Source organism: Canis lupus, chromosome X (genome assembly GCF_011100685.1).
Source record: "Canis lupus familiaris isolate Mischka breed German Shepherd chromosome X, alternate assembly UU_Cfam_GSD_1.0, whole genome shotgun sequence".
In the NCBI taxonomy this organism is placed as follows: Eukaryota; Metazoa; Chordata; class Mammalia; order Carnivora; family Canidae; genus Canis; species Canis lupus.
The window spans coordinates 54,709,360-54,736,101 of NC_049260.1; the positions used below are offsets into that span (position 1 = coordinate 54,709,360).

The 26,742-nt window shown below is 45.5% G+C and overlaps 1 protein-coding gene across 1 annotated transcript; it reads right to left on the reverse strand.

The window, feature by feature from the left end:
- Positions 1-720: 720 nt before the first annotated feature.
- On the reverse strand, positions 721-15,845 carry AWAT2 (acyl-CoA wax alcohol acyltransferase 2). Its single transcript, XM_038586524.1, has 7 exons — positions 15,659-15,845; positions 3,495-3,605; positions 3,051-3,121; positions 2,596-2,800; positions 2,192-2,366; positions 1,438-1,637; positions 721-1,217 (listed from the first exon to the last, which is right to left on the reverse strand). Exons 1-7 carry the CDS (start codon positions 15,744-15,746, stop codon positions 1,063-1,065), a joined length of 1,005 nt encoding a protein of 334 aa, XP_038442452.1. The 5' UTR covers positions 15,747-15,845; the 3' UTR covers positions 721-1,062.
- Positions 15,846-26,742: the final 10,897 nt, after the last annotated feature.

The following is a 26,742-nucleotide window of genomic DNA, read 5'->3' on the forward strand; positions in this document are numbered from 1 at the left end:
TACCTTAGGTCTTTTCCTGTAACTGCCTGTCCAGTAAGCTCTAGAGGTCCGCAAAAAAGAATCATTGTCCTGAGCCAGAGACATAGCATGGAAGTACCCTCAGCCTGATACTGTGGCATCATCTGTAACAGACATTCCAGGCCTGAGCCCAGAACAGCTTGGGGAGACCCAGCCTCCAGCTCCCCATGATGTATCCTTCCACTTTGCAGATGAGGAGACAGTGCTCAAGGAGTTCGAGTTAGCTAACCCAAGGTCACCCAACTATAGAAAGGTTACTTGAACATTCAAAGGGCTGTTGACAAGATATTATGCTGTAAGCTTTCTTTTAAACACAGAGATGCCATGAAATTTAGGGCAGAGGTTGCTCAAGGATAGGAAATGGGCAAAATTATCAGAGGAGAATAATTGTAGGGTAGCTGTCCAACTTACAAAGGTCAATCACATTCAGTACAATCAATCTTCCCGGTAGCCTCTGAGGTAAGCAGGGGAGGAATCCTTGGTCCTGTTTTATAGGGGAGGAAGCTCAGGCTAAGAGATGACAGATTGCTCCATGTCACAGGGCTTGAAGCCCCAAGAGCCTGAGCCCCAAGTGTGCTGGATCTCAAGGCACCCAGTCCTACGGGAGCCTTGATGCCAAAAGATGGGGCTGCTTGAGAGTAGAGAAGCAGAGCCATGAACACGGATTCTGGGCCCTTAAAACATGAGCTGTACCACAAGCAGTATCCAAAGAGAAGCTTTTTATTCTGTCCATTGTTTTCCTCAGCACTGCTGCTGAGTGATCATAGGTGAGGGAGACTTCAGGATACCTCTCGCCTAGGGCTTTCCCTGCCTTTTGGGTCTACTTCTCTTGCAGCCCCAAGGTAAAAGCAGAGAAGAGCTGGAAGCAGGAGAGAGATGAAGGAAGAAGAGGGGTCTAGAGAATAGCCAAATGGACAGCCAGCCCTCCTCATACTGAGGACTGGCCAAATCAGGAGCAGGAGGCTCAGAGGTGACTTTTGTCCTCCCATTTCACAGGTTCTGTGCCTTCCAGCCAGGCTGCTGAGAAGCTGCTGGCGATGTCTGTCAAACTATCACCAGTTCCTGGGTCTCCGAGATGCCAAACTTGGCCTTATGCTGGTCATACAGTTTGCGTAGGGCATCGATATAGAGCACGTGGTATTTAGCCACAGTCTCCTGGCTCGGGTTCTCAATCTTGGGCAATGGTAGAGGCTTCCCAACTGCCAGAGGAGACAGAGAGGGAAAAGGGAAAAGCATCAGAACAGCTCACTTCCTGGACTAGGCCTCAGCCCTCAAGCCCAGATTTTCCCCATCCTTCCCCTCACCATGCCCCTCATCCTAGCCAGCCTCTCCGCCTCTGGACACAGCCAGAGCCAAGGTGCAGCCTCAGAACTGGATCCTGTATCCTAGACATGGCTGCCAGTGGAAGGGCTCACTCACCAACAGTGGTTACAGGACGAGCATAGGGCAGTAAGCCCCAGGAGTTCTCCGTGAAGCCACGCCCATAGAAAGCACAAGGGTAGATGTGTACCATACGCTGCACCCACTTCTGGAAGCAATTCACCAAGCCCCCTGGAGTGAAAATGTGCTGATTGTAGAGGTCTGTCTCCCCAAAAGCATAGGCAGGAATTAGAGGCACTCTGCAGAGGAAAGACATATCCTTTGATAGCCACTCTGACTACCAGCAGTCCCTGGGTGGGTCTTCCCATAGGCTTCTCAGCCCATGACTTAGCTGGGCCTAGGTCCAGATGAAGTTGAGGACCCTGTTGTCTACCCCAGGCTGCTTGTGGGGGTGAAGTAGCAACAAGCGAAAGGAAGAGAGTCCCAGACCCTCCTGTGAACCCACGGGTCTAAAACACTAGAAGAGAAGACCCAAGGGCCATTTCATTTCACTTTCTCCCCTTTAACCCACACAGTAATTTTGGTTCTCCCTGACATGAGCTTGCAGCCAGTCACCTTTGATGGAGGGACCAGCCCAGATGAGAGGCTAGCATGAGGGAGAAGAGCTGAGGGCTAGCCCTCTAGCCCTGTCTCATAAGCAGAAATGCCTCTAGGACCCCATCCAGGCTTTCCTCCAACACAAAAGCAGCTTTCTACCCCCCAATTCTAGATATCCTTTCCTCAAAACCCCTTACTCCTTATGTGATGGGCTTTTGGAACCCCTCTCCCCATTCTGGACCAGAGCTCTCCTTACCCATGCTGAAGGGCCATGCGTACAAAGCCAGTCCGATTCTTCAAGACCAGGGTGGTAGAGCCTGGCAGGCTGTATCTGCATTCAGCCAGGCCACCAACCACCACAATCAGCATGTTGCCTGTGCCTTTATGTGTGAGCAGAAAGTCCATGGAGGCTCGGCTCACAGAGCAGGCCCCTGGTGGGCAGAAAACACCAAAAGCTCATTGGCCATTACCCAAGCCTCTTAACTTTCCTCCCTATCTCTTCAAAGGATGGGAGAGCCTCATGTCAGGCAGGTGAGCCTAAGGTAGCCTTTTAAGACCAGAAAGGACCACCAAGTTGGCCTTGCTCTCACCCATTCCCCCAACACTTTTCCCTCAGGGAGCCATGTTTCCTTTGTCCTCATGTCCTAGGAGCTAACTCACCTGAAGACATGACATACTCTCTGAGCAACGGCACCCAGAAAAAAGCTCCCAGTGTGAGAATATAAGGGGTGATACCAGGAAAGATCTTGGAGAAGCCTGAGGTGTCCGTGGCAAAGTGGCCAAAGCATGAGTGGGACAAGAGCCCATGAGGGTGGCACGCAAGGATGTAGTTGTGGCTGGGGGAGATATCATGAGTCTTCAAAAGCTGTGGAGGAGAGTGGAGTCAGAAGGGGGATAGCCAAGGAAGAGTACTCCTCTTCTGGCCAGAGACCTGGAAGGGAAAGGGCTGCCATGTCCAGCTATGTGGATTGGGTAACACACAGCTCCAGGGGGCATCAGTCACATGGGTCTCAATGGAAATGATGTCCCCAACCTCCACCCTGGCCCAACTGCTGGCATTGGAGTTGGAGTTGGGGCTGGGCCCGGGACCCAAGTGGGGACCTAGGGCTACTTACCTTGAGGGGAAAGTAATCACAATACTGTTTCCACAGGCACCAATTCCTCACACAGGCAAGCCGGCGGCCACCTGAATACAGAGCCAACATAGCCAGGTTTTGCCCACCCCCGTTGTCTTCTTCAGACCCCCTTTGGGCCAGCCACAAGGTGGCTCCTCACCCCCTGCTGTCTCCTGGCCTTGTAACTGGCAACCAGGATGAGCTATGTCACATCAGGGCCAATTTAGGATGGGCCTAGCTTTCTGCCTTACTAGCTGCTTTTCCCCTAACCCACTCCAGTTCTGATCTGGGCCTTCCTGGCATTTGGAAAAGGCCCCTTCCCTCAGCTTCTCTAACCCAGGGATGAACAGGTTAAAAATCTGCCTGGGAATTGGCCAGAGCCTCTCAGGACTATAAGAAAAGAGCATGTGATGGCTGGCAACCCAGCCTCAGAGGGGCCCTTACCTCGCTCTGGGGTCTTCCAGTCAAAAGCCAGCCAGGTGAGAATGAGCGCAGTGACAGGCCAGTATGGGGTGAACACCACCAGGTAGAGGTTGACAAAGATTACGGTGATTACTGGAGGGAGGCCAGCTCAGAGTTAATGACTTGTGAGCACACTTGCCCTCCCTCTGGGGTCTCTCCACCCCAAGGTTGTACACACTCTCACCCATGCTCACTTAACACTCTCACTTCCTCACCCTAGCACGTGGTATGCATGCCCACATCCCCTACTCCATCTCCTCTCTGTCCTTGGGAACCTGTTTCTGATCTGGAAAGCAAGATGTTTTCCTCTCAAGGTGTGCACCATGCAGCAAGCCCTCTACTCCCCAGGAACTGCTCAAGCACTGCTCTGGGCTGTGTTCAATGGCAAGGAGCCAATGATGGGTCACTCTGATCTGGCTGTTGGAGGTTGGGAGTCCTGGCAAGACAGCCAGGAACAGATTTCCTCCAGCTCACATTTTCCTGTCCAGATCTTCACTGTGAGGCATCAGTGGAGGGAATACCAGAGAGAGTACCCAACTTCCGCCAGGCTGGGAGCACACAAGTTGGCAAATGAGAAACAAAGGATGATGCAAGCTGGGACAGAATAAGGTACTGGGCTGTGTCAAGCCCCAGTAAGAGAGGAGCATTGTAGGGTAGTTAGGATGGACTTAATGGAGATGAGTCCTAGGGAGCCACACTCAGAGTTATTACGGAACTCGGTTTTAGAAGAGCTGTGATTAAGACTGTGTGAGAGAGGAACGCCTAGGTGGCCCAGTGGTTTTTTAAAAAAAAAGACTGTGAGAGAAAGTGGGTAAAAGTAAAGGCTAGAAAAGACAGAACACACTTCTAATTGAGCATGGCAGATGGAAGAAAGTTTTCATCTTGACTCCTTGCCAAGGCCTCATGAAAATTACCATAAGAACATTTTAAGGGGCACCTGGGTGGCTCAGTCGGTTAGGCATCTGCCTTCAACTCAAGTCATGATCCTAGGGTCCAGGGATCGAGCCCAACGTTGGACTCCCTGCTCAGTGAGGAGCCTGTTTCTCCCTCTCCCTATGCTCTTCCCCCTACTCATGCTCATGCTCTTTCTCTTGCTCTCAAATAAATTTTTTTTTTTATTTTTTAAAAGACTATTTATTTATCCATGAGAGACACAGAAAGAGAGGAAGAGACATAGGCAGAGAAAGAAATAGGCTCCCTGCGGGGAGCCTGATGCAGGACTTGATCCCAGGACCCTGGGATCACGACCTGAGCCAAAGGCAGGTGCTCAACCACGGGGCCACCTAGGCGTTCCTCTCTCACACAGCCACCCAGGTGCCCCAATAAAATCTTTTTTAAAAAATAACATATTAAAATCTATAGCTCTTCAATGAAAAAAAGAATTAGAGAGATACCAACAGTGGACAAGAGATACCAACAAAATGTTTGCATGCTGGAAAGCAGATGAAGGAGGGAGTAACTGGCTTTGAACAGAGAAAACAAACCTGGTTACCCACCAGGGGAATGGCTACAAGAGCAAGCCTGCTTGTGCTGGAGAATCTAGGAAAGACTCGGAATCTGGAGCCACCAGGTGTGACAAGAAGCAGTGTGAGGCACGGGGCTTGATTGAAAGTCTATCAAAGAGGCAGTCAGAGCTCCAGGTGCACCCCCTTCCCCTATACAGCTGGACAATGGGAGGACCACTCTCTGAAAAAAAACTGAACCAAAGAGACTAGACTCAGATGCTTACACAAGGGACAGCTAAGGCACTCTACATGGCAGCCAAATTATTAATCAAGCATGAAAGTAGGATAAAGACAACCTCAGACATCCAGTCTCAGATGGTTTGTCTCCCGTGTTGCTTTTTCAGGAAACTCCTGGAGGGTGTGCCCCATCAGGATAAGGAAGTAAACCAAGACAGAGGAAGGTATGGGATGGGGGGAGAGGAGCCAATGAAGGAAGGAAGTAACCAGGGCAAGCACTATGGTGAAGCAAGCAAGGTGCCTATGGGACAACATTTAAGAAAACACTCTCAGGGTCAAGCAAGTACTAACCCAACACTTGCACAACCTGGAGAGTGAACAGCTTCTTAAATTGTGCACCTGTGGTGCTTCAAGGGCCCCAGAGGTGAGAGCTGTAAGAAGACCTAATTGTGTAACAGGAGGATGCCAGGCTCTAGTAGTGATGTCCTCCAGAAAATAGTGCAGGAGGGGAGAGGACCTATAGGTTCCTAATACCTATAGGTATTATAGGTATTAGGAGAGATTAATATGTCTGTGGATAGTTTGCAGATGAATTGGTGTAGCTAAGAGACATCCGATAGATAAAACAATTTTAAAATGAGGCGACCATGAGTTCCAGGGAAAACAAAAGGCTGTACCAGCAAGGAAATACGCTCTCAGTACACAAAATGGCTCCACTATGGATATTCCTAGTCACAGTCAAGCATTTAATCCCAACCTGTGCTATAACCATCTTGAAATGATGGAGGAAGAGGAAAGATCTAGCAATAGTGTATAGAGTCAAAATCTCATCTTCTGTATTAGCAAGTCAGTGATGACATCTAAAGCTGTTAAATCAGAAATACTATAGTAATCTTTAGAAATGTTAAGTAGTGGGATCCCTGGGTGGCGCAGCGGTTTGGCGCCTGCCTTTGGCCCGGGGCGCAATCCTGGAGACCCGGGATCAAGTCCCACGTGGGGCTCCCGGTGCATGGAGCCTGCTTCTCTCTCTGCCTCTCTCTCTCTCTTTCACTGTGTGCCTATCATAAATAAATTAAATTAAAAAAATTTTAAAAAAAAGAAATGTTAAGTAGTAAAATGTAGACACAGGATATCAACACCAGAGGAAAGAGCTAACAATGTTGAATGTGGCTGCTTCTATGGAAGAGATCTAAGCCAGCAGTTTTAGGATTTTGATATGCTCCTTATAAGACTATTCAAGGGGCGGGGGGCAGGGCAAGATGGAGGAGTAGGGTCCCCAGGTCACCTGTCCCCACCAACTTACCTAGATAACTTTCAAATCACCCTGAAAACCTATGAATTCGACCTGAGATTTAAAGAGAGAACAGCTGGAATGCTACAGAGAGAAGAGTTTTTGCTTCTATCAAGGTAGGAAGGAGGAAAAAAAATAAAAAAGAATAAAGTCGGGGAGGGGCCCCCATGGGGTGCCAGGCTAGAGCCGAGCCCGAGAGCCTCCCGGAGGGGAAAGCCCACCCTCCAAAAGCGGGAACTTTAAAAATCCGCACGGGCTTCTTCCTGGAGGGAAGGTGCTTAGCTGGGAACTCGGGCAGGATCCCAAGAGGGGCAGTGGAGCCTCCAGTCTCCTGGGGTCACTAACAGAGGAAGTGCGCCCGGGAGAGAGCGAGGTAAAGGGCTGGAGCGCGCGCCCGGGGGGGGCCTCGGGAGCAGCTCAGGCGGCGGCTGCGGGCAGAGGGGGCTGATACCTGCTGCCTTGGGGAGCCGTGCACCGGGAGCGCGATTCCAGCAGCACTGGCCAGGAGCCCAGGACTCTGAGTGGACACAGCCCAGGATCCTGTGCTCCCCCGGGCCAGGTGGAGGCACGGAGGGCACAGGACAGCGAGGACGCTCCTGGCACCAGGCACCCCAAGCTGTGCAGATCAGTGCCCCCCACCCTGGGAGCATCAAGTCCAGTGCAGACTGGGAGACTGCAGTAGTTAGTTAGGGAGCTGACTCCAGGGCTGGAGAGCTGGCCACCGCCACTGTGGTTGTTCCTCCTTGTATCACCCTGTGCCTGGGAGGGGCGGGGCCGCCAGGGAACAGGGGCCTCACCGGGTAAACAGCTCCCACTGAGCCCTGCACCTGGCAGGGGGCGGGGCAGCTCAGGTGCACACACCTGAGAATCGGCACAGCAGGCTCCTCCCCCAGAAGACCAGCTGGAAGGACAGTGGAAGAGCAAGTTCTTGGCAGAGCAGCGCTGGAAAGCCACGGGGGAAGTCGAGGGATTTACAGTATATAGAACCAGAGAATACCCCTCCTTGTTTTTCTTTTTCTTTTTTTTTCTCTTCCTTTTTCCATTACAACTCATTTTTAGTCACTCTGCACTGAGCAAAATGACTAGAAAGAAGAACTCACCACAAAAGAAAGAATCAGAAACAGGACTCTCTGCCACAGACTTCCAGAATTTGGATTACAATTCGATGTCAGAAAGCCAATTCAGAAGCACAATTATAAAGCTACTGGTGGCTCTGGAAAAAAGCATAAAGGATTCAAGAGACTACATGACTGCAGAATTTAGATCTAATCAGGCCGAAATTAAAAATCAATTAAATGAGATGCAATCCAAACTGGAGGTGCTAACGACGAGGGTTAATGAGGTAGAAGAAAGAGTGAGTAACATAGAAGACAAGTTGATGGCAAGGAAGGAAGCTGAGGAAAAAAGAGAAAAACAATTAAAAGACCATGAGGAAAGGTTAAGAGAAATAAATCACAGCCTCAGAAGTAAAAATCTACATTTAATTAGGGTTCCAGAGGGCACTGAAAGGGACACAGGACAAGAAAGCATATTTGAACAAATCATAGCTGAGAACTTCCCTAATTTGGGGAGGGAAACAGGCATTCAGATCCAGGAGATAGAGAGGTCCCCACAAAATTAATAAAAACCGTTCAACACCTCGACATTTAATAGTGAAACTTGCACATTCCAAAGATAAACAGAAAATCCTTAAAGCAGCGAGAGACAAGAGATCACTAACTTCTATGGTGAGAAATATTAGATTAACAGTAGACCTCTCCACAGAGACCTGGCAGACCACAAAGGACTGGCAGGATATATTCAGGGTCCTAATGATAGGAACATGTAGCCAAGAATACTTTACCCAGCAAGCTCTCATTCAGAATAGAAGGAGAGATAAAGAGCTTCCAAGATAGGCAGAAACTGAAAAAACATGTTGCCACCAAACCAGCTCTGCAAGAAATATTAAGGGGGACTCTGTAAAAAAAAAAGAGGACACCCAAAGAAATAATCCACAAAAACAGGGACAGAATAGGTATCATAATGACACTAAATTCATATCTTTCAATAGTAACTCTGAACGTGAATGGGCTTAATGATCCCATCAAAAGACACAGGATTTCAGACTGGATAAAAAAACAAGACCCACCTATTTGCTGTCTACAAGAGACTCATTTTAGACCTAAGGACACCTCCAGCCTGAAAATGAAATGGTGGAGAACCATTTACCATTCAAATGGTCCTCAAAAGAAAGCTGGGGTAGCCATCCTCATATCAGATAAAGTTTACCCCAAAGACTGTAGTAAGAGATGAAGAGGGACACTATCATAATTAATGGATCTATCCAACAAGAGGACTTAACAATCATGAATATTTATGCCCTGAATGTGGGAGCTGCCACGTATATCAATCAATTAATAACCAAAGTAAAGACATACTTAGATAATAATACACTGAGACTGGGAGACTACAACACGGCGCTTTTTGCAAATGACTGATATTCTAAGCACAACATTTCCAAAGAAACAAGAGCTTTGATACGTGGACCAGATGGATTTCACAGATATTTATAGAACTTTACATCCAAACGCAACTGAATATACATTCTTCTCAAGTGCACATGGAACTTTCTCCAGAAGAGACCACATATTGGGTCACAAATCAGGTCTCATCTGATACCAAAAGATTGGGATTGCCCCCTGCATATTTTCAGACCATAATGCTTTGAAACTTGAACTCAATCACAAGAAGAAATTTGGAAGAATTTCAAACACGTGGAGGTTAAAGAGCATCCTGCTAAAAGATGGAAGGGTCAACAAGGAAATTAGAGAAGAATTAAAAAGATTCAGGAAACAAATGAGAATGAAGATGCAACCATTCAAAATCTTTGGGATACAGCAAAAGCAGTTCCAAGAGGGAAATGCATCCCAATACAAGCATCCCTCAAAAAAATTGGAAAAAACTTGAATAACCAAGCTAACCTTGCACCTAAAGAACTGGACAAAGAACAGCAAGTAAAACCTACACCAAGCAGAAGAGAGTTAATAAAGATTCGAGCAGAACTGAATGAAATAGAGACCATAAGAACTGTGGAACAGATCAACAAAACCAGGAGTTGGTTCTTTGAAAGAATTAATAAGTTAGATAAACCATTAGCCAGCCTTATTAAAAACAAAAGAGAATAGACTCTAATTAGTAAAATCACGAATGAAAAAGGAGAGATCACAACCAATACCAAGGAAATACAAATGATTTTAAAAACATATTATGAGCAGCTATACGCCAATAAATTAGGCAATCTAGAAGAAATGGATGCATTTCTGGAAAACCACAAACTACCAACACTGGAACAGGAAGAAATAGAAAACCTGAACAGGCCAATAACCAGGGAGGAAATTGAAGCAGTCGTCAAAAACCTCCCAAGACACAAAAGTCCAGGGCCAGATGGCTTCCCGGGGGAATTCTATCAAACGTTTAAAGAAGAAACAATACTTATTCTACTAAAGCTGTTCCAAAAGATAGAAAGGGAAGGAATACTTCCAAACTTCTTCTATGAGGCCAGCATCACCATAATTCCAAAACCAGACAAAGACCCCTCCAAAAAGGAGAATTATAGACCAATATCCCTGATGAACACAGATGCAACAATTCTCAACAAGATACTAGCCAATAGGATCCAACAATACATTAAGAAGATTAATCACCATGACCAAGTGGGATTTATCCCTGGGATGCAAGGCTGGTTCAACACTCGTAAAGCAATCAATGTGATAGATCATATCAACAAGAGAAAAAAACAAGAACCATATGACCCTCTCAATAGATGCAGAGAAAGCATTTGACAAAACACAGCATCCATTCCTGATCAAAACTCTTCAGAGTGTAGGGATAGAGGGAACTTTTCCTCAGCATCTTAAAAGCCATTTGAGAAAAGCCCACAGCCAATATCATTCTCAGTGGGGAAACACTGGGAGCCTTTCCCCTAAGATCAGGACCACTACAGGGATGTCCACTCTCACCACTGCTATTCAACATAGTACTAGAAGTCCTAGCCTCAGCAATCAGGCAACAGAAAGAAATAAGGCATTCAAATTAGCAAAGAAGAAGTCAAACTCTCCCTCTTCGCAGATGGCATGATACTGTCCATAGAAGACCCAAAAGACTCCACCCAAGATTGCTAGAACTCATACAGCAATTCGGCAGTGTGGCAGGATACAAAATCAATGCCCAGAAATCAGTGGCATTTCTAGACTAACAATGAGACTGAAGAAAGAGAAATGAAGGAGTCAATCCCATTTACAATTGCACCCAAAAGCATAAGATACCTAGGAATAAACCTCACTAAAGAGGTAAAGGATCTATACCCTAAAAACTACAGGACACTTCTGAAAGAAATTGAGGAAGACACAGAGAGATGGAAAAATATTCCATGCTCATGGATTGGAAGAATTAATAGTGTGAAAATGTCAATGCTACCCAGGGCAATTTACACGTTTAATGCAATCCCTATCAAAATACCATGGACTTTCTTCAGAGAGTTGGAACAAGTCATCTTAAGATTTGTGTAGAATCAGAAAGAACCCCGAATAGCCAGGGGAATATTGAAAAAGAAAACCAGAGCCGGGGGCATCACAATGCCGGATTTCAGGTTGTACTACAAAGCTGTGGTCAAAGACAGTGTGGTACTGGCACAAAACAGACACATAGATCAGTGGAACAGAATAGAGAACCCAGACACGGGCCCTCAACTCTATGGTCAACTAATATTCGGCCAAAGCAAGAAAGACTATCCCCTGGAAAAAGGACAGTCTCTTCAATAAATGGTGCTGGGAAAATTGGACATCCACATGCAGAAGAATGAAACTAGACCACTCTCTTGCACCATACACAGAGATAAACTCAAAATGGATGAAATATCTAAACATGAGACAAGAATCCATCAAAATCGTAGAGGAGAATACAGGCTTGAACTTGGCCACAGCAACTTCTTGCAAGATACATCCATGAAGGCAAGAGAAACAAAAGCAAAAATGAATTATTGCGACTTAATCAAGATAAAAAGCTTCTGCACAGGGGATCCCTGGGTGGCTCAGCGGTTTAGTCCCTGCTTTCGGCCCAGGGCGTGATCCTGGAGTCCCGGGATCGAGTTCCACATCAGGCTCCCTGCATGGAGCCTGCTTCTCCCTCTGCCTGTGTCTCTGCCTCTCTCTCTCTCACACTCTGTCTCTCGTGAATAAATAAATAAAATCTTTTTTTTAAAAAAGCTTCTGCACTGCAAAAGAAAAAGTCAACAAAACTAAAAGACAAGCTACAGAGTGGGAGAGGATATTTGTAAATAAATCAGATAAATCAGATAAAGGGCTAGTATCCAAGATCTATAAATAACTTATTAAACTCAACAGCAAAGAAACAATTCAAAATGAAATGGGCAAAAGACATGAACAGAAATTTCACCAAAAAAGACATAGACATGGCCAACAAGCACATGAGAAAATGCTCCGCATCGCTGGCCATCAGGGAAATACAAATCAAAACCACAATGAGAGCCCACCTCACACCAGTGAGAATGGGGAAAATTAACAAGACAGGAAAAAACAAATGTTGGAGAGGATGTGGAGAAAGGGGAACCCTCTTGCACTGTTGGTGGGAATGTGAACTGGTGCAGCCACTCTGGAAAACTGTGTAGAGGTTCCTCAAAGAGTTAAAAATAGACCTGCCCTACGACCCTGCAATTGCACTGTTGGGGATTTACCACAAAGATACAGATGCAATGAAACGCCGGGACACCTGCACCCCGATGTTTCTAGCAGCAATGGCCACGATAGCCAAACTGTGGAAGGAGCCTCGGTGTCCAACGAAAGATGAATGGATAAAGAAGATGTGGTCTATGTATACAATGGAATATTACTCAGCTATTAGAAATGACAAACACCCACCATTTGCTTCAACGTGGATAGAACAAGAGGGTATTATGCTGAGTGAAGTTAAGTCAATCGGAGAAGGACAAACATTATATGTTCTCATTCATTTGGGAAATATAAAAAATAGTGAAAGGGAATAAAGGGGAAAGGAGAGAAAAAGAGTGGGAAATATCAGTGAGGGTGACAGAACATGAAGACTCCTAACTCTGGGAAATGAACTAGGGGTGGTAGAAGGGGAGGTGGGCGCGGGGTGGGGGTGACTGGGTGATGGGCACTGAGGAGGGCACTTGATGGGATGAGCACTGGGTGTTATGCTGTATGTTGGCAAATCGAACTCCAATAAAAAATATACAAAAACAAACAAACAAACAAAAAAGACTATTCAAGGGTGCCTGAGTGGCTTATCAGTTACACATCTACTTTTGGCTTGGGTTGTGATCCCATGGTCCTGGGATCAAGCCCTGCATCAGGCTCCCTGCTTGATGCGGAGCCTTCTTCTCCTTTTCCCACTGTCTGCTGCTCCCCTGCTTGTGTGCTTGCTCTCTGTCAAATAAATAAACAAAATTTTTATTTAAAAAAGGACTATTCGACTTTTTCAAGAAATCTAGAGAGGCGTAAGTCTAGGCCAAACGAAACCTCTCTGTTTCCATGAGGCTTTCCTCAACTCAGACAGTGTTGGGGACATCTTGTGAGGTGACATGTCCTCAGGCAGAGCGCCTGGGCAGTGAGATGCATCCTGATCTGCCATTTACCGTGAGTGTGATCTCAGACAAGTCACTGGACTTCTGCCAAGTGGAACTCACACTACCAACATCTGCCTTACCATGAGGGTCTTTTCTCAAGGCCCTTAGGGTCCAAAGACATGATTCCATGCACAGGGTGAAGGGCTTGGAAGGCTCCAAGGGGCCATGTGCCCCATGTGAGCTGGCAAGGGGAGGAGGAGCAGCGGAAACCCCATCTCCTGAAGCGCCAGCCTAGAGCCCTTCTGGCTGCTCTGTACTCCCTGTCTGTACACCCCACAGTCAGACCCTAACAAGAGCTTCCTGAGACTGTTTTCTCCCTGTACTCATGTTCCTTTTGGCCACCCTCCTCCTTCAGCCTCCTCTGCTCCACCTGCCCCTCTGCCAGCTCACACTGGGCCCTAAGCCCTCAGTTTTGCCTCTCCTGTTTCTCTCACTCATATGTCCTCATCACCAAGCCACGTTAATTCTATTCCAATTCTGTAAACTCTCCTTTCCCTCCCTCTTGTCTTCATCCTGATTGCTACCAGTCTGCTCCTAATCACCACATTTCTCACCCAGATGATTGCAACAGCCTCTTCCCGTAACTGATTCTCTATACAGAGCAAGAGTGATCTCTTGAAAATGCAAATCTTTTTAAAAATATTTTATTTATTTGACAGAGACAAAGAGAGCAGGTAAAGGGGCAGAGGGAGGGGGAGAAGCAGACTACCCATTGAGCCGGGAGCCTGACTCGGGGCTCAATCCTAGGACCCCGGGATCATGACCTGAGCCAAAAGCAGACACTTAACTAACTGAGCCACAAAGGCATTCCTTAAAAATACAAATCTGATGCTGTTGCCCTGTCCCAAACCCTATCATGGCTCCACATGGCCCTCAGGAAAAAAATCCAAACTCTTTTCTTACTTTACAGTGCCCTGCACAATGGTCCCCAGACTGCTTCTCCAACATCCTCTTTCTTGTCTCCCATCCATTTACTTGTTATGTATTGAGCACCAATTCTGTGCCTCTCACTCCTCATCCTATTTAACTACTGGCAGCTCCTTGAATGCTTTATGATCTCCCTCATCCTACCCTTGTCGCATGCTACCCACTCTCTGCCCCGAACACTCCTCCTTCTTCACCTATTTCCTATGTGCCCTGCAAGAGTCAACTCATTCAAAAGGCAAAAAACAGGCAAAAATCATGAATGGGCAGTTAACAGAAATTTAAAATGTGGCAATTATGAATTAGAGCACACTCTGGCCTAGCATATGCTCCAGGAGCATGTCCAGACCAAACCTCCCAGATCAGCAGTGAATGAGTTGATGCAAGAGGTAGGGAAAAGACCTCATGGCCTGGAATCAGGCCTTCATGGGCTCAACTCCCAGGCCAGCTCCTCTGCTTCCTAAGTTGTGTGATCTCGGACAGACCACTTAGACTACATGCACCTCAGTGTCCGTACAATGGGGGTCATTAGCTCAGAACAGTGTCTGACACACACCCAAAAAAAAGGGTGCAATTAATGTTAGCTAATATTATGAATGTTAGCACTCATTATGTGTGTGTAGCTATTAGTAAATATCATTATGCATAATGATAGCTTCTACCTCATAAGGCTGGCAGGAGGCTATGATGAAAGATGAAATAGTAGATGTGAAAATATCTGATACAAAATACCTAATACATATGAATTCCTTTCTGCTGGCCTCTTTTTAGCTCTTATTGCTAATCATTCCTAGGGTAACATGGCTCTTTTTCAGCACAGAAGGATGCTGGTGCCCACTCCAGGCAGGCCTCTGAGCCTCCCATTCACTGTCCTCTAGCCCACTCCTCCTATTCACTGGCAAGCCCCAGATTCCTAAGGCCTACCTGCATTCTTCCTTCCCAGATATCTGACAAGGTAATTTGGTTCATACCCTTGCCTCCTCTAGTACTCACCTAGATCCCTCTGTCAAAAGAATTTTTTTCCAGTTCTCCCCACCCCCCAAAACACACACACAGGGCTGCTTTGCTTTAGCACCTAGTGGTAGACAGTGGTCAGCCTATATGTAACTTTCACATAGTCTTTGTGGTGTAGACGGTAAGGGGAATTGGTTGAATAAATGGATGAATTGCTCTGGGCAAGAGGCTTTCAGAGGCTCCATCTGGCCCCTCAGATGCTCTGTTCAAGGGCATGAGGTTGTAACTAAGTCCTTTTCCTTGGGTAGCTTCAATGGAACTGCTCCCCACCTTCCCAAAACATACCCTGCATGCCCCCGTGTAGACCCAGGAGGGCTCAGCACACACATCTGCATCAAGGCTCACTTGCACACATGCATATGCACCCCTGCATAGGCACACACCTGTATACACACACATGTCATCATGTACACTCAGAGATTCCAGGAGTACCATGCCTAGGAAAGTCAGGTGAGAGGCAAAAGTGACCAGTCATCCAAATCTGCCTGGAACAACCCAGGTTTTGGCATTCAAAACCCTGTTAAACCCTAAAACTTCTCCGTCCCAGGCATACCAGGGCAGTTGGTCACCCTACAGAAGGCTGAAGACTCACCAATAATAAAGGCACTTAGGGCCCACTGGAACACAGCAAAAACCTCCATGGCAGTCTTAAGGTCCTTCTTGGAAGGCAAAGGCATCATGCTTAGGGTCTCAGGGGCTCCAGGTAAGTGCTGTTCCTTGGCTTCCCAGCTCCTATTGCTTAGGAGCCTTCGAGGGTTCCTCTCTTCATGCTTTCTTCTCCAGCCTCCAGCTAGACTCCACCCCCACCCCACCCCCACCCCTGCACATGACAGCAGGGACACATGTTGCCTCTGCTTGCCCAGCTACTTACAGCTGTCTACCCACTTGCACTTTTACCCACTTAAGCACAGCCTAGGCTGAGATTGTGACACCCCCTGGCACACCTGCGTAGAGAAACACGGATGAATCTCTGGTGTGGGAAGTGAGTGGGGGCGGGCTTGGGGCTGATGTGAGGCCTCCAGAGCCAGGGTAGAAGAGGGGAGAGGCAGGCAGCGAGGTGTGCACCCTACCACCACCAGGTGGCCACCACGTCTGTTTCTGTGTGTATGGTCTCTAAGGGACAATGCACTTGCAGGGGAGGATAGAGGAGGTCATAGGTTGTGTGTAGAAATACCTTTGGTCACTTGCTCAGTCCTAGAGAACTTACTACTCCCCGTGAACAGACATCAGATGTAGGTTTATGAACATAATTTTTGTTGTTGAATGAATAAATAAATCTAAGTATAGATCAAATTATTCTGTGTACATGAAATTCCAGAACAGGCAAAAGCTAATCTATAGTGAAAAAATCAGAGAGCAGTGGTTGCCTCTGCTAGGAAGGGGCGTGGTGAAAATCTGGGGGATGACAATGATGTTCTCTATCTTGATAGAGCTTTGAGTTACGCAGGTCAAAAACTCATTTGTCATAGCTCAGCAAATGTACACTGAACACACGCATTTCTCTACATTCTACCTAAAAAGCAAAGAGGGGATGCCTGGGTGGCTCAGCAGTTGAGCGCCTGCCTTTGGTCCAGGGCTTGGTCCTGGAGTCCCGGGATCAAGTCCCACGTCGGGCTCCCTGCATGGAGCCTGCTCCTCCCTCTGCCTGTGTCTCTGCCTCTCCCTCTCTGTCTCTCATGAATAAATAAAAAATAAATAAATAAAAATTTAAAAAATTTTAAAAAGCAAATAAATGTTGAATTCTCGTTAATGCTGAAGTATTTAGGGGAAAAGAATACTGATAGCTACAATTTACTCTGAGATGCCTGTAAGATGTAATTGATGGATGGACAGAGAAATACATTCATAGATAGATGTACTATAAATCAAATGTAGCAATATATAATTTGTAAAATCTAGGTGTTGGGTGTTCACTGTGCAATTCTTTCAACTATTCTGTAGGTTTGAAATATTTTATAATAGAATTTTACCCAAAAAGGTGCCTCAAAGTCAAAGTAAAAACTTAATTTTATTTAAAAAGTGTGATCTGTCCATGCCTGGATACATGTGACTTTTGCATGTGTGTATAGATATACAAAGGGAAAAGTATCTAGTTGTCAACTTACAATTATATATCCACATCAGTAGGCTGCATCTCCAAGCATGTGTCTGTGTGCTCTAGGGATGTGTGACTGTGAAAGCATCCAGGTCCAGCCAGGTGTGTGCTGTGGGCCAAGTGGATGAAATTGTGAAAGATTGGAAGGGTTTCGTAATGCCACATATAATTACTGGAGGCATAGTTTTTTTTTGCCAGGGACTGTTCTAGGCAGCTGGGTTAGATCAGTGAGCAAAACATATTTTAAAAATTCATGCTTTTGTGAAGTTTACATTCTGGTAGGCAAAAACAGATGATTGAAATTAATTAATTATATCATGTGTTATAAGAGGGTAGGTGCTATGAGAAAAGAAAAAGAGTTTGAACAGAGTAAGAAGGATCCAGAGTGCTGGTCAGGGTGGGGGAAGAATTAGGTAGGGAGAGCAAGCTTTACAATTTTAAAAGGGAAGGCCACATCAAAAAAGTGACATTTGGGCAAAGGCTCAAAAGAGATGAGGAAGTGAGCCATGTGGATGTCTAAACTGAGAATGTTCCAGGCAGAGGGCACAGCCATTGCACAGACCCTAAGGTGTGGTTTGTCCGACAGGTTTGAGGAGCAGAAGACTTCAGCTGGGTGAAGAGAGAAGAGGAGGAAGGAGAAGCCAGAGTTTGGTAGGGCCAGGTGGTAGGCAGACTTGGCCTTTTACTTTGACTTAAATGGGGGGGCCATTGTGAGGTTTTGAGTGACAGATTCAGAAAAAGAAACAGTATTGCCTTATGGTTTTAAAAGGCCAGTGAAGAAGGAGGAGACTTTTGAAGGGCTAGAGCAGTAATCCATGCAACAGAAGATGGTAGCTCAGGCCAGGTTGGTGGTATTCACGAGGATGAGAAGTGGCTGGATTCTGGATGTCTCTTCTGAAGTAGAGGCTCCATGCAGGCACTGTCCTCTCTGAAGCTCAGATGCCTCTACGGGGGAGTCCCATTGGTGAACACCCACCACAGGCCCCACCTTGGCCTGGGCACCTTCCTTGCATTCAGCCTTGTCCCATCCAGTCTTGCAGGAAATATGTGGAGGATATTAGGTACAGCTCACCTCCTTGGCTGGAATGGTGATTCCATGAAGGGGCTAGTAGGAATCGAGGCTACAAAGGGCAGCAGAGCCAATCTTCAAAAGAGTCTGGATGCAGAGACAGAAGTTTGGTCTTAATCCTGTGGGCACTGAGGAGGCAAGATCAGCTTCCGAGCAGGGATGGCGACTTGTGCCAAATGCTCCATGAGAATGAGTGTAGGGCATGGGGCAACTGTCAGGGCCCAGGGTCCCAGATGCTCCCGTGACTGATTCACAGGCTTACCCGTCTGTCCTTTCCAATGCAGACTTGTAGTACCAGCTCTACATCCCTGAAGAGTAAGCTGATTGGTTCACAGGGACCTTCCCCAGCCCAGAAAGGTCTGCTGGCCTAAATCTCTCTCTTAATTGAACTGACTTTATTGTTTGGGATAGAAGCATCCCACTGTTTATTTAGGCCCCTATTGGGGAATCTTTCTAAGACTATCCCCTATTGGGGAGCAAAGTCCCATGAATGTTGAACAGAGGTGAGAGGCAAGGGATGGAGAAGGCCTGACAGGAAATAGTCCAGCCTGGGCCTTTGGCATGGAGGTGTGGGGGAAAAGGAGTCACAGGTGAGGACCAAGGTTCTGACTCCATCCCTGGGTGGATCGTGAGGACGGGGAATATGGGAGGAGGAGCACTTCTTGCAGGGTGGATGGAGCACATTATGGCCTCCACTGAGCCACTCCTGAGGAGGTCGTCATTCACAGCAAGCCTGGCCCTGGGATTCATTTTGTTAGCCCTGTGCATCTGTCCATCAATCCTGACTCCTTACCCTCCCAACCTGGTCTGGGAGCTCTCAGGTTTTGCAGAAACCAGATGGGACTGAGTCTTACTGTTCTCATATGCCTGGCTCCTGACACAAGCCACACCATAAGCATATACCAACATTTGTTATAAAAATGCCCAAGTGGGTCGAAGCTCGACCTGTGTGGAAGGCACCAGGCAAATCTTTGGGGTTCAGTATTCTCAAAAGTAAATAAGAGATGAGTACTCCCCCTTGGACTTGTGAGAATACAGACAAGTGACTGATGGCCAATCACTTTGTGAACTGTGAAATGGTGTCTACATGTCGGTTGCTGCTGTCACTATGGTTGAGAGGAGTGGAGAGGGGAGGGCAGGGCACTGAGGAAAGCTCAGAGTTCAGCTGGGCTTGCCCTGGGATGCACTTTTCTCCAAGCAGTGTTACTTCGGAGAAAAGATGTCAGAAATTCAAGAGCAGATTCAATAACAGTTTGAGCATTTGGAATATTCTAGAAGCTCTCACTCTCCATATGCACACAGAAGGCCATGTGCCCAGTTGATGTATCAGCAGCATGCACCCCACCATCCTAACAACCAAAGAGAGAAATAGTCTAGACTATTTGGGAGCTTCCAGTCCTCAGTCCTACACCCTCCATCATGTCCCCACCTTATCCTTTCAAAAATCTCTGGAAATTCTGAGGCTCAGAGACTGTCAGAGGTGGGGGCTCTCTGAGTTCCAAATTCCAAGCCACCCAAGGAGGGCTCCCTACGGCCTTCACTGAGCCCCCTGCCAAAGAAATCCTTCTTCCTGCTCTCAGAAGCAGGTCCAACTCCCCACTAGTCCTATTCTAGGCCTCTGGAAGCAGACAAAAAATAAAGTCAGTCCTTCCCTTAACAGCAGTTTTCACTTCACCCAGGTAGGTTACCAGATAAAATACAGGATGCTCCTTAAATTTGAATTTCATGGTGGCAAAGAATGATGTTTAAGTAGAGATATGTCCCAAATATTGCATGGGACATACCTCTACTAAAACATTATTTGTTGTTTATCTGAAAGTCAAATTTAATTGAGTCCCTTATGTTTCTTTACTAATTTTGGCAGCCTCCTAACCCAGGATCGCATGGTTGGCAGTTGGCGTACTGTGACAGCCACAACCAAACCTTGTCTACCACATCCAGAGAAGAGAACCCACTCAGTGGTCCAGGAGGTCTGTGTGTCACCATAGATTTCTCGGCTGCCCCAGAAATCAGGTTAATGGTCAGTCAAATTCTCTCAAAGGTATTGCCACTATGCTAGGGGATTTTCCAATTTTATTTTATCTGCATTCAATTAATTAACATATAGTGTATTATCAGTTTCAGAGGTAGAGATAAGTAATTCATCAGTTGTATATAACACCCAGTGCTCATTCCATCACATGTCCTTAATGCCCGTCACCCAATTACCCCATTCCCCCACTCCCTTTCCCTCCAGCAACCCTCAGTTTGTTTCCTATAGTTAAGAGTCTCTTTCAGTTTGTCTCCCTCTCTGCTTTTGTTGTTTTATTTTTGCCTCCTTATGCTCCTCTGTTTTGTTTCTTAAATTCCACATGTGAGTGAAATCATATGATAATTGTCTTTCTCTGATTGACTTATTTCGCTTAGCATATTATGCATCTTCTGCTCCAGTTCCATCCACATCATTGCAAATGATAAGATTTCATTTTTTGGTGGCTGAGTATTATTCCATTGTATATAAATACTACTTCTTCTTTATCCATTCATCTGTTGATGGACATCTGGGCTCTTTCCTTAGTCTGACTATTGTGAATCTTGCCACTATAAACATTAGGGTACAGGTGCCCATTTGGATCACTACATTTGTATCTTTGTGGTAAATACCCAGTAGTGCAATTGCAAGGTTGTAGGGTTTTTAACTATTTTTAACTTTTTGAGGAACCTCCATACTGTTTTCCAGAGTGGCTGTGCCAGCTTGCATTCCCACCAACGACATAAGAGGGTCCTCCTTTCTCCACATCCTCACCAACATTTGTCATTTCTTGACTTAATTTTATGTAGCTAGGGGATTTTTCCTATACGCCTCACACTCACCCCCATTTCACCTATCTCTTCTGCTTGCTGGGCAAGTCTTTTAGCCATTCTGGCTCAAGTGCCAACTTTCCCTTTCTGTCATCTGGCAAACTAGGAATGATCAGGGGATAAGAGGCCTGACCAAGAAACCAGAATATAAGGTTAGTGATGGAGGACAGGAAAGGCCAAGACTCAGGCAGCTTGAAGGTGCCAGAGCCAATCTTTAATGCCTCAGAGCATTGGAGATAGCCACCCTCCTCTGCCCTGGGGAGCCACGGCAATCTTTCTTTCCTATTTCCAAACAGCCCCAATATTTGTGGCTCCACATGGCCATTTCTCCCAGATGACTCACCCTACCTCTTACCTTATGCCACTGGTGACAGTAATGAGTTTCAAACTCTACCATATGTATTCATGCAATCCCTTAGCAGATGTGGAAGGGAGACAGGAGAAGCTACTCTGAGTATAGAGACCATTGATGAGGAGGAACAAAGGGAGAAACAGCCTAGTCAAGAGTGAGATTGGGAACCTCTATCCAAAAGCTCAGCTTCAATTTTGCATGTCATTCTATAGTTACTTGTTGTTGTTGATTTTGTCTGTCTTTCCCTACTTGACCATAAGCTCCTTGAGGTTAGGGACCTTTGTCTATTTCCTTCACTGCTATATCCACAGTGAACAATACCTGGCATGTAGTAGGACAGACAAATGGTGACCGAATGAATTAATCCATTCATTCAAAACAAGTGAAGGGTAAGAACACGGTCAGGAACAAGGGGGTCAGTACAGAAACCAAGCAGGAACAGGGCAGGAAACTCATGTGACCTTCGATCCTTAAGGGCTAGGTGGGAGGAGGGGGAAAGTGTAAATCCTCAGTGATGAGTTAAAAAACCCTCAGTGACAGCTTCCCTATTGTCCAATCTCGCATAACTCCTTACACATTCCAACACCTATAACCCAGTGAGGTAATCCCTCATCAGCAAGTGTTGGGGAAAGAGTAATTCTCCAAATGTTCAGGACTTGTGAGCCCTGGACAAGATGAAATAATTTCTTCATGTTCTCTCTCTTTACACTGAAATATTGTAATAACAAATATAATGGCTTGTGTGTGACAGTTTCTCAACAGCTCTTAAGCTCACTGGAATGCTCCCTCTGATGTGAGCTGGGAACCCAGTCCAGACAGACACTCAGGGACCATTAAACTCCAAACTAATAAGGAAGCAGATTACCATGGAAACTGGCATCTCTGGTGGCCTCTAGAGGGGAGGAGAAATGGGGGTGGTGAAGCGGAAAGGGGGGGTGTAAGAGAGTGGAGTGGGGAGAAGAAGCTGGGGGGTAGGGACTAAGGTACGGTAGAGGGAAGAAACTGCTGTTTATTACTATCTTCCTTGGTGCCAGGCACTGAGCTGGGTCCTTGACATACATTTGATCATCACAGCCCCTGTGAGATAGATAATAGTTCTCTGGTCCCTCCCACCTTACTTACTGGCAAAGCATATGCTGTTCATCAACAAGACGGCCTATAATCATTCCCAGAGCTTATTATTGGAAAAGGTAACCTTGAACTCCCTGCCATCTAATTCTTATCAAAAGCTCAACTGTGAGAAATGATATTCATAGAGAGCTGCCTGATAAGCAGGCAATCCATCCATTGTTGGAGATGTGTGGCATATGCCCTGGGAGTTGGATCATAATCTCCAGATAAGAGAATGTGTGTTGGGGGAAGATGGGAGAGGGTGTTATGGGGCGGAGGTAGAATGCAGAACTGGAAAAGGCACATTTGATACTATAATAGCTATGGTTTCCTTAATGCAAATTAGAGACAAAAGTGCAACATTTGCAAAGCTGGCTTTCCTTCACTTCAGGCCACAAAAACAAACCCATGCAATGGGGATTGACATTCAAAGGGACCTGCCATCCCTTCTGCAGAATCTGAAAAAGCAATCTTGATTGCAGCAAATAAGCACACTCTACATGACCATTGCTATCATGCTATCAAAGTCCAAAAGATGTCTCTTTCAGGATCAGCATAATGGTTTTCCACAATTATCATTGCTTTGATGCATTTTAAGTCACAGTATTTAATTTCTTTGAAACATGAAAATGACAGTAAAAGAGAGTGTGAAGTATTTCAGTCCATTTAAAATAAAAAGGGGGAGGATAGAATAGATGTATTTTGCCTATTCCTCTTGTTACAACTAAAAACCCTGGACATTAAGTACAAAACAAACATAAGGAGACTATGAAAGGTGGAGAAGAAGGCAGATCGCTTAGGTTCTCAGCATGGAAGGAATGACATGAATTTTCTCTGCCTCATATATCCCAGACTTGGAGTTGAAGAAGCCAACAACCCAGGTGTGCACAGACAAAAAAAAACAAGCCCCAAAGTCTGTTCTCTCTAGTCAAAGGACTAGGAAAAGATCAACCTAGCAATATATAGTGTTTAGACAATAACCACCCTACTCCAACCAAAACCAGAGAACAACCTGTGGCCCTATCCCCACCCACACTAGCAAAGACTAAGTGGAGAGCTTAGACTTCCACCCTCATGAGACTAATGACATGACCCAGTAACCCCAACCCCCTCCCTGCTGGCATGGTATCAGAGAAGGCCAAATACACAGCAGGGACTTTCATTGCCACTGGCAGGTAACAAGCCCCACCCACATGCCATATTAGTAGAAACAATGTGGGGAGTCTAGAATTCCACCCCTACTTCACAGGAATGAGGTACCCCCTCACTTCTCTGACACGGATGTCAGACAAGACCTAGTGGAGAGTTAGGACTTTCACCACTGCCCAATGATAAAGGCGTCAGATGAGGTAGTGACAAAGGAAGCAGTAATTCAGCACTCCAAACCATCCCAGTCAAAACACTATCAGTGGAGGCCTAGTGTGGAGCAGAAACTCTCAGCCCTGCCTAGCTGTAATAAAGAGTTCCCTTTTGGATTAATGGAGGCCAAGTGGGGTACCTGGACTTCTACATCCATCTGGCAGTAATGATACAACACCCCTTTTTCCTAATGGCAGCAGTGTCAGAGGACACCAGATGGTGTCAGATGGTTTAAATGAGTTTCAGAGTCTCATGACATGATACCCCAAATGCCCAGGTTTCAATCAAATATTAGTTAGAAACCAGGAAGACATCAAACCAAGTGAAAAAAAAAAGACAATAGATGCCCAAACTGAAATGACAGAGCTAGTAGAATTATTTCACAAAGATTTATAAAGGGACCATCCTTTTTAAAATTTATTTATTCATGAGAGACACAGAGAGAGAGATGCAGAGACATAAGCAGAGAGAGAAGCAGGCCCCATGCAAGTAGCCTGATGTGGGACTCGATCCTGGGACTCCAGGATCACACCCTGGACTGAAGGCAGAGGCTCAACCGCTGAGCCACCCAGGCAAGGACCATCCTAAAGATGCTTCAACAAGCAAAAAAATGCTCGAAACAAATGAAAGCATAGAGTCTCAGCAGACAAAGAGAAAGAGAAAACTAGAGAAAAACAAAAAGAAATATAAAAATAGAAGATATAGGGGCACCTGAGTGGCTTAGTTGGTTGAGTCTGTGTTTGGCTCAGGTCCTAATCCCAGGGTCCTGGGATTGAGCCCTATGTGGGGCTCCCTGCTCAGCAGGGCATCTTGCTTCTCCCTTTCTCTCTGCCTGCTTCTCCTGCTGCTAGTGCTCTCTGTCAAATAAATAAATAAAATCTTTAAAAAAAGAAGTAAGAGATATAAAGAACGCCATGGAAATTTAAGAACTAAAGTACAATAACCAAACTAAAAAGCTCAAAAGACAGGTTCTACAGCAGAATGAAAGGAACACAAAAAGTAGTGACCTCAAAGACAGAAGAATAAAAATGACCCAATCTGAACAACAGAGAAAAAATAGACTGGGGTAAAAAAGGAATCAAGAGAATGAGAAGATAAGCCAAGCTGGTCAAGAAAGATTTGCAAAATACATACCTGATCAAGAACTGTTACCTTGGGCAGCCCAGTGGCTCAGCAGTTTAGCGCCACCTTCGGCCCAGGGCCTGATCCTAGAGACCCGGGATCGAGTCCCATGTCGGGCTCCCTGCATGGAGCCTGCTTCTCCCTCTGCCTGTGTCTCTGTCTCTCTCTCTCTGTGTCTCTCATGAATAAATAAATAAAATCTTAAAAAAAAGGAACTGTTACCTAAAATACTAAAAGAATCTTAAAATTCAACAATAAGAAAATAACCCAGTTTTTTAAATGGATGAAAGCTCTGAACAGACATCTCTCCAAAGAAAATATAAAGATAGCAAGTAAACATATGAAAAAGTACTCAACATCATATGTCATTAGGGAATTGTAAATGAAAATAATGAGATAGTACTATATACCTACTAGAAATGCCGAAATCCAAAACACTGACAATACCCAAACACTGGTATGGATATTGAGCCAAAAAACTTTCATTCACGCTGATGGGAATGAAAAATAGTACAGCCACTTTGGAAAACAGTTGGCAGTTTCTTATAAAACTAAACATACTCTTACCATATGATCCAGCAATCACACTCCTTGGTATTTACCCAAACAAATTGAAAACTTAGGTCCACACACTAAAACCCACACATGAAAGGTTATAGCATGTATATAGCTATATATACCGTATACAGTTTTATTCTTAATTGCCAAAACTTGGAAGCAACCAAGATATCCTCAATATCTATGAGGATAAGCTATGGTACATCCAGACTAAAAAGAAATTATCTATCAAGCCATGGAGGAACTATAAATGTATAAGTCAAAGAAGCTAGTCTGAAAAGGCTACATACTGGATGATTCCAATTGTATGACATTCCGGAAAAGGCAAAACTATAGAGACAGTAAAAGGATCAGTGCTTAAAAAAAAAAAAAAAGGATCAGTGCTTGCCAAGGGTTAGAGGGGAAAGAGGGAGGACTAAGTGGAGCACAAAGGAATTTTTTAGAAGGAGGGTGAAGGAGCAGAAGAGAGAGAACCTTAAGCAGGCTCTGCACTTAGGGTCACTCAGATCTCAGAACCCTGAGATCATGACCTGAGCTGAAATCAAGAGTGGGACACAACGGACTGAACCACCCCAGTGCCCAAGCACAGAGGGTTTTAAAGGAAGCAAAACTATCCTGCATGATACTGTAATGATGGATACATGTCAATATATTTGTTTCCAGAGCCATAGAATGTACAATACCGAGAGTAAACTCTAAAGGAAGCTGTGAGGGCACCTGGCTTGTTCAGTCAGTAGAGCATGCCACTCTTGATATTAGGGTCATGAGTTCAAGCCCCATGTTGGAGATAGAGATTATGTAAGAAAAATAAAGTAAGCTGTGAACTTTAGGTAATAATAATGTATCAATGGAGGCTAATTGATTGAAACAAGTGTACCATTCAGTTATAGCATGGGGAATATAGTTAGTAATATTGTAAAAACTATGTAGGGTGACAAATGGTAACCAGACTTACCATGGTGATCATTTTGTAATGTATATAAATATCAAATCACTATGTTGCATACTTAAATCCAATATAATATTAATGTCAATTATACTTCAACAAAATTTTCATTAAAATTTTTTTTAAATGGGGCACCTAGGTTTCTCGGTTGGGCTCTTAATTTTGGCTCAAGTCATAATCTTGGGGTCCTGGGATCAAGCACTAGCGTCAGGTTCCACAATCAG

What these genes read in the sequence shown, in the direction of transcription:
- AWAT2 (XM_038586524.1), bottom strand. Translation starts at nt 15,746, where the DNA reads ATGATGCCTTTGCCTTCCAAGAAGGACCTTAAGACTGCCATGGAGGTT. An exon ending in AGAGTATGTCATGTCTTCAG is followed by an intron (nt 2,367 to 2,595) that starts GTGAGTTAGCTC and finishes TCTGCCCACCAG; the next exon opens with GGGCCTGCTCTGTGAGCCGA. An exon ending in CGCATGGCCCTTCAGCATGG is followed by an intron (nt 1,638 to 2,191) that starts GTAAGGAGAGCT and finishes TTTCCTCTGCAG; the next exon opens with AGTGCCTCTAATTCCTGCCT.